This window comes from Piliocolobus tephrosceles, unplaced genomic scaffold (genome assembly GCF_002776525.5).
Source record: "Piliocolobus tephrosceles isolate RC106 unplaced genomic scaffold, ASM277652v3 unscaffolded_13530, whole genome shotgun sequence".
In the NCBI taxonomy this organism is placed as follows: domain Eukaryota; kingdom Metazoa; phylum Chordata; class Mammalia; order Primates; family Cercopithecidae; genus Piliocolobus; species Piliocolobus tephrosceles.
In genome coordinates this window covers 415-7,620 of record NW_022294900.1, presented here as the reverse complement: position 1 = coordinate 7,620, position 7,206 = coordinate 415, and the positions used below count along the sequence as shown (strand labels likewise).

Here is a 7,206-nt window from a genome sequence, read left to right as displayed (position 1 = left end):
CTCAGTTTCTTCATCTGTAAAATGGGCTTTCATACATAAACTATAAAATGAGGACTATTTTGTTCCGCCTTGGGTGGTCTCAGTAGGAGGACTAGTCACCCCCGAGCGACTTATAGGCAGAAACTAAGGAGATTCCACGCAGGTCCGCAAAGTCAGGCTTGCGCTTGCTCCTGGCACTACTATACCTCCGCGGCTCCATCTTTGTTCTGCGCTAGTGCGCACGCGCAGACCCTGAAAGCGGAACCTTGCACAGAGAGACCACAACTCCCAGAGTGCTCCGCGTCCTCGCCGGTGTCGCCGCCGAGACCAAGATGGTTGCGAGTAAGTGCAGGTGCCGGTGCCGCGCGGGGCTCGGGTGGCACCGGGAACCTCTGGGCGGTCCTGGGACTGAGGTGCGGCAGGGCAGTGGTGGAGGCGATGGGGTCCGTGCTAGAGGGGGACGCAGAAGTCACGAGGGGGCTCCTCCAGGGCAGGGGTGGCACGAGAGGGTTAGAGGTCACCGGGGGCAGCCACTTGCAGGGGTGGTGACCCTCCTTGCCACCCCTTCAGGACTCGGCGCCTTCCTCAAGAATGCCTGGGACAAGGAGCCAGTGCTGGTCGCGTCCTTCGTCATCGGGGGCCTCGGTGCGTGAGTGCTTCAGGCGCAAACTTGCATCGTCCATCCCCGTCCCCCTACATCCCTCCATCTTGTACTCCTAAAGCCCTGTCGCCGCTCTCGGGTCCCCTCCAGTGTGTCTGCACCCCCACGACATCCCCTTGTCTCTCCCCATACCCATTATAACGTCTCCACCGTCCCCCCGCATTCCTCTCCCCCTACCCAATACGCTCTTAACCCCTCTAAATGAGACGTTCTCAACCCTGCTTATGCATTAACAACACCTGAGCACCAAAAATAAAGTCCAGATTCTCCTCCTCCCTTTCATCTCCCCTCTCTCACATTCTGAATTGAGTTGGTTTGGTTGGAGATGGGGCTGGGGAATCTGTGTCTTGTGAAAATCCCTCTATGATCCTAATGTGTCGTCTTGCTGATTGAAAACCTCAGCCCTCTGCCCTGGAACTGTGCTACTCACACCTTAATTAGCACCGCAGTTCCTGCAGGGATGGGGCCTCTTTTTTTTTTGGAGATGGTGTCTCACTGTCACCCAGGCTGATGTGCAGTGACCCGATCCCGGCTCACTGCAAACTCAGCCTCCCGGGTTCAAGGGATTCCCCTGCCTCGGCCTCTCGAGTAGCTGGGACTACAGGCGCCCACCACCACGCCCGGCTAATTTTTTTGTATTTTTAGTAGAGACAGGGTTTTGCTGTGTTAGCCAGGATGGTCTTGATCTCCTGACCTCGTGATCCACCCTCCTCTGCCTCCCAAAGTGCTGGGTGAGCCACTGCTCACCCCTGGGATTACAGGGATGGCACATACCACCACGCCTGGCTAATTTTTGTGTTTTTAGTAGAGATGAAGTTTCACCATGTTGTTCAGGCTGGTCTTGAACTCCTGACCGCAAGTAATCCGCCTTCCCAAAGTACCGGGATTACCAGAGTGAGCCACTGCGCCCGGCCAAACTGTGGGTTCTGATTCTGTAGGTCTGGGGTGGGGCATGGGAGTCTGCATTTTTGAAGAGTTTCCAGGTCTTGTCAGTACTGTTGGTCCACCAGCCAGGCACTACTAGGTAAGGTTCTGAACACTTGTTTGATGTGGCAGCCACCAGCCACACCTGGCCACTGAGCACTTGAAGCGAGGCTGGTACGAATTCAGGTGGTATAAGACACACTGGATTTCAAACACCTAGTATAAGTGTATGTAAACTACCAGTCATCTTTTGTTGATTACATGTTGAAGTGATGTTTGGATATACCATGGTGTTTTTTGGTCTTTGTTTTTTTGAGACGGAGTTTTGCTTTCGTCTAGGCTGGAGTGCAATGGCCTGATCTCAACTCACTACAACCTCTGCCTCCCCGGTTCAAGCGATTCTCCTGTCTCAGCCTCCTGGGTAGCTGGGATTACAGGTGCATGCCACTACACCCGGCTAATTTTTTGTATTTTTAGTAGAGACAGGGTTTCATCACATTGGTCAGGCTGGTCTCAAACTCCTGACCTCAGGTGATCCACCCGCCTCGGCCTCCTAAAATCCTGGGATTACAGGCGTTAGCCACCTCACCCAGCCAAGTATGTTTCTTTTTTTTCTGAGACAGAGTCTGGCTCTGTCGCCCAGGCTGGAGTGCGGTGGCCAGATCTCAGCTCACTGCAAGCTCCGCCTCCCAGGTTTACGCCATTCTCCTGCCTCCGCCTCCCAAGTAGCTGGGACTACAGGCGCCCGCCTCGTCGCCCGGCTAGTTTTTTGTATTCTTTAGTAGAGACGGGGTTTCACCGTATTAGCCAGGGTGGTCTCGATCTCCTGACCTTGTGATCCGCCCGTCTCGGCCTCCCAAAGTGCTAGGATTACAGGCTTGAGCCACCGCGCCCGGCCCAAGTATGTTTCTTAAAATTTGTTTCATCTATATCTTATTTTTACTGTGGCTACTAGAAGATATAAAATAATATACCTGGCTCTTACCATCTGTCAGACAGTGCTGGCCTAGAACATTCCTCTTATGCACTGTACCCCATCCCCCAGGACTCCTGGCTCCCACCCTAGATGGACTGTGACTTGTCAGTGACTGTTGTTTGTGCAAACCCTTCTTCTCCAGTTTGTAACTTTTTTTTTTTTTTTTTTTTTTTTTGCGACAGAGTCTCTGTTGCCCAGGCTGGAGTGCAGTGGCACAATGTGGGCTCACTGCAACCTCTGCCTCCCAGGCTCAATGGATTCTCCTGCCTCAGCCTGCTGAGGAGCTGAGATTACAGGCTCCTGCCGCCGTGCCCGGCTAATTTTTGTATCTTTAGTAGAGATGGGGATTCATCGTGTTGTCCAGGCTGGTCGTGAACTCCTGACCTCAGGTGATCTGCCCACCTTTGCCTCCCAAAGTGCTGGGATTACAGGCATGAGCCACTGTGCCCGGCCAAATGTGTAATAGTCTTAATTTCTCCAGAATAGTCCCATGACACTACCCACAGGACGCTCCACGATGACCCCTACACTCAAAACGTACTCATTCCACGACCAAGCCCAGTGCTTCCTCCTCTAGGCCCCATGTATCTGTGAGTGTTAGACTCCCACCCCTACCTCCACTTAACCCCCCAAAAGAGTTTTAAGCCCTCCTGTCTATAAGTAGGGATCCCAGGGTACCAAGGATCCTCCTGGAGGCCCTTCCCCTGCCCCCCGCTTTGCAGTTTATCTTTGCCAAGGCTCAGCTTCTCTTCCCCTCTCCTCAGAGCCACCTTCCCCTGGGGCTCACCCCTGTGTCTCTCCACAGCTATAATTTTGCCCTCATTCAGCCCCTACTTCAAGTACTCCATCATGATCAACAAGGCCACGCCCTACAACTACCCAGGTGAGTAGGGGCCAGGCAGGGATCGCTGGGATGGGTCCAGCCTCCCTGTGCTGGGGTAGGGGCAGTTACGGGCAGGTGTTTCCTGAGCAGGCATCAGAGATTCAGCAGTGGTGCCTGGATTCCCCCTGTTCCATTTTTTAAGAATTGAGATATAATTTGTATACTATTCTGTGTTTGTGCTTCGAGTTTCTATTAGCTTTCCACATTTCTGTCCCTCTCTGGGTTCCCATCTGTGTCGTTTTCTCGGTCTCCATCTTTTCAGGTTTCTGTCCTGGTTCCCCATCTCTTTTGACCCTAGCTCGCTCTCGCGCAGGCTCTCGCGCGTTCTCTCTCTCTGGTTTTCCGTGTCTCTCAGTCTCTGTATTTCCTACCTCTTTCTGCATCACTGATTCTCTGACCCTTCCCCTCCTCAGCCCTGGGGTCCCCCTTCCCTCTCTGAACATAAAGCGACAGACCAGCTCCTCTCCAGGACTCTGGAGACGTGCTGGTCTCAGTGGTCCGCCTCCTGTCCCACAGTGCCCGTCCGTGATGATGGGAACATGCCGGATGTGCCCAGCCACCCCCAGGACCCTCAGGGCCCCAGCCTGGAGTGGCTGAAGAAACTGTGAGCACCTTTACTGACAGAGGCGGCCCCTCCCACGGCTCCCAATAAAAATGTGGAAACCAACCCCAGAGCGTGGGCATGTGTGTGATCAGAGGTGGGAACAAGTAGACGGTGGCCAGGGTGAGTGTGGGCTCAGTTTACTGGGCACGGGTCAGTCAGAGGCTGGGCTGGCCAGAGTTGGGTAGGGCAGCAGTTTGTCTGGGCCCCGAGAAACCCAGCTGGAATCCAGGGCCTCATCTGCTTCAAAGCCAAAGTCTTCCTCGACCTTAATCTGCAGGAGATAAAGAACAAGGTGTTAATAGGCCTGAGAATCCAGAAAATCCCATCAGCTTCACCATTTTTGTTTTTATTTTGTTTTGATTTTTAAAGAGACAGGGTCTGGAGTGCAGTGGTGCCATCACAGTTCACTGCAGCCTCTGCCTCCCAGGCTCAAGTGATCCTCCCACCTCAGCTTCCCAAGCAGCTGGGACTACAGGCACATGCCAATCATGCCTAACGTTTTTTTCTTTTTGGTAGAGATGGGAGTCACAGTATGTTGCTCAGGCTGGTCTCAAACTCTTGGCATCAAGTGATCCCCCATGTAGGCCTCCCAAAGTGCTGGGATTACAGACATGGGCCACTGCGCCCGGCCAGCCTCACTGTTCTTGTCTTCCCAGACCAGTCACCTTCCTCCTCACACCTCAGAGCAATCCCAGTGTTCCTGGGTCCAGATGTTCTTCCAGCTTCCCTCCCCGCACTGGGCCTTCCCTTCCACCCCATCTCCTCTGATCCTGCCTTCTCCTCTACTCCTAGCCTTGTCTAGCTATTTTTCCTTCTCCAGGTCTTCCTCCTTCCCTTTCCAACTTTGCCTCCTTTTCACCCAAGCCTTTGCCCCACTTTTTCCAACTACTTCCCTGCCTGATCCTAGGCCTCCAACACATCCTGGTTCACCTCCTTTCTCCAACTTTCCCCAGCCCTGGGCCCCTCAGGGTGCAGAACCAAAACCCCAGAGCCCTGAACCTGACTGGGCCCCAGCCCTGGCCCTGGCCCCTCCCCTTGAGTTCCCCCCTCCTCACCTGCACCGGAGCCAGCTCTGGGGCCTCAGTCCCTCCCCTTGAGTCCCCCCACTTCCTCACCTGCACCGAAGCCAGCTCTGGAGTCAGCGCAGTTCCTGCTCGGCGTCCATCCCGTGGCACTCGCCGCCTCTTCCGCCCGCTGGGCCCCTCGCCGGGCGCTGGGCTGCCAGGTTCTGGGGGTGCAGGAGTCCTTCTGGGCGGGGACAGTGCCTCTTTCTCTGGAGGCTCATTCTCAGCATTGCCTGGGGTGGGAGCATCCGTGCCCTGGCTGCCCTCATCCTGGCGAGGAGGAGGGGGAGGCAGGTGATGGCTGCGTCCTGGGCTCCCAGTTCCTGACCCTCCTGGAGGCCCGACACTCACCTCTAGCACAATGGTGAACTGGCTGGCCCGGTAGTCATCCCCATAGGAGTCCAGCACTCTCATGAGGAACCTGCTCAGGGGGAGAAGCCACCCGTGGAGTAAGTTACCTCCTAGCCACTGGGGAAAAGGGCCACAGGATAGAGCTCAGCTCTCACTCAACACCAAAGCTGTCCTGGACCCAGGCGGTCCTGAGCTCTGGCATTGGAGGCCTGGCAGCCACGCCCTTGACCAGCCTTGAGACCTCAAGCAAGACAAGACGACCATTCTGAGGCCGAGTTTCCTGCTCTGCGACAACATGAAACCCTCAGCTGGGCTGGATGTTGCAGTGGTGACACGGAAGCAGTGACACCAGATAATTTCTGTACTTATTGTGATGTCGGTACCTAGTAAACATTCATATGTGGGTTATCATGTTTATTGATAACTGAAGAGAGGGGAGTGCAGAACGCTCCTAATGACCTCGCCTCTTATCAACATCCCCTTCTCTCCTTTCCCCAGCCCCTGCCTCCAGAGATCCTTAGTTTTAAAGCTCTAATTGAGGGGATGCTTCCTCTGCACCAGCGCCTGGGCAGGTTTGTTGTTTTGAGGTGGACTCTCATTCTGTTGCCCAGGCTGGAGTGCAGTGGCGTGATCTCGGCTCACCACAACCTCCACCTCCCGGGTTCAAGTGATTCTCCTGCCTCAGCCTCCCGAGTAGCTGGGATTACAAGCGCCTGCAACCACGCCCAGCTAATTTTTGTAGTTTTAGTAGAGACAGGGTTTCACCGTGTTGGCCAGACTGGTCTTGAACTCCTGACCTCAGGTGATCCGCCTGCCTCGGCCTCCCAAAGTGCTGGGATTCCAGGCGTGAGCCACCGCACCTGGCCAGGATGTTTTTCACACAGACCTCGTTGGTTCCACATGCACCGAGCGCCCACTCTGCCGTGTGTGCTGCTCCAGCGACTGTGCCAAGGGCACATCGGGCAACAAAGGCCCCTGTGCTTACAGAGTCAGGGTTGCAGGGGAGACAGACAATAAGCAAACCAGCCAAACACAACAGGTCAGAAAGTGGGAAGAAGGCAGGTGATACCGGGCTTGGAACTTCAAAAGGATGGTGGCGGACGCCTCACCAAGCAGGCAAGGGAGCGGCGGAAGGAGAGGCAGGTGCAGACGCCCTGAGGTGGGTGCAAAGTACATGCGCCTGGTTTCCAGTGCAGCAGGCAGGCGGGCGTAAGGGGCCCTCTGAGGCAGGGCCTGGTCGGCTGCTGCAGGACGTTTGCCTTTACTCCGAGTCAGCTGAGAGCCACCGCAGAGGAGCAGAGGAGGGGCTTGGTCTGTCTGACATTTTAGAAGGACTAGTCCCACATTTCAGATACAGCAGGCCTGGCGGGGCCTGAGAACTTGCATTTGCACCAAGTTCCCAGGTGGCACTGATGCTGCCAGTCCAGGGGCCACACTTGGAGAACCACAGGGCTGGGCTCCGGGCCAACAGTGCAGAAAGCCTGATTCTCACTTAGCTGTCCTCAGTGATTCAGGGAGGTTTTGCATACACAGATCCTCCCTTAACTCTCACATGTTTTAACCTGAAAGGACACTGATCCCTTTCGTAAACTCTCCTGATCTTAAAAATCTTGGCTAAAGGTCTGTAGTCCCAGCTACTCAGGAGGCTGAGGTAGGAGAATGGCGAGAACCCAGGAGGCGGAGCTTGCAGTGAGCCGAGATCGCGCCACTGCACTCCAGCCTGGGCAACAGAGCGAGACTCCATCTCAAAAAAAAAAAAAATTG

General features: G+C 55.0%; 2 protein-coding genes across 4 annotated transcripts; one reads left to right on the top strand and one right to left on the bottom strand.

Annotated features, from left to right (window-relative positions):
* Positions 1–205: 205 nt before the first annotated feature.
* LOC111530496 (NADH dehydrogenase [ubiquinone] 1 alpha subcomplex subunit 3) lies at positions 206–4,090 on the top strand. Its single transcript, XM_023197739.2, has 4 exons — positions 206–321; positions 550–624; positions 3,346–3,423; positions 3,940–4,090. The coding sequence occupies exons 1-4, from the start codon at positions 312–314 to the stop codon at positions 4,029–4,031; spliced, it is 255 nt and encodes an 84-aa protein (XP_023053507.1). The 5' UTR covers positions 206–311; the 3' UTR covers positions 4,032–4,090.
* Positions 4,084–6,149, bottom strand: LOC113220797 (TCF3 fusion partner-like). Of its 3 annotated transcripts, XM_026450136.1 has the most exons (3): positions 5,443–6,149; positions 5,143–5,361; positions 4,142–4,298 (listed from the first exon to the last, which is right to left on the bottom strand). In XM_026450136.1, exons 1-3 carry the CDS (start codon positions 5,503–5,505, stop codon positions 4,179–4,181), a joined length of 402 nt encoding a protein of 133 aa, XP_026305921.1. In that variant the 5' UTR covers positions 5,506–6,149; the 3' UTR covers positions 4,142–4,178. The 3 variants fall into 3 exon arrangements, with proteins under 3 accessions (XP_026305920.1, XP_026305921.1, XP_026305919.1); XM_026450135.2 differs by having other exon boundaries at positions 4,084–5,361; XM_026450134.1 differs by having other exon boundaries at positions 4,144–4,298; positions 5,143–6,149.
* Positions 6,150–7,206: the final 1,057 nt, after the last annotated feature.

Excerpts from the sequence above, each read along its gene's own strand:
- LOC113220797 (XM_026450134.1), bottom strand. The coding sequence starts at position 5,505 with ATGAGAGTGCTGGACTCCTATGGGGATGACTACCGGGCCAGCCAGTTC. Across the intron at positions 4,299-5,142 it reads CAGAGCTGGCTTCGGTGCAG|ATTAAGGTCGAGGAAGACTT; the intron begins GTGAGGAAGTGG and ends TATCTCCTGCAG.
- LOC111530496 (XM_023197739.2), top strand. Across the intron at positions 625-3,345 it reads CTTCGTCATCGGGGGCCTCG|CTATAATTTTGCCCTCATTC; the intron begins GTGCGTGAGTGC and ends GTCTCTCCACAG. Across the intron at positions 3,424-3,939 it reads CACGCCCTACAACTACCCAG|TGCCCGTCCGTGATGATGGG; the intron begins GTGAGTAGGGGC and ends CCTGTCCCACAG.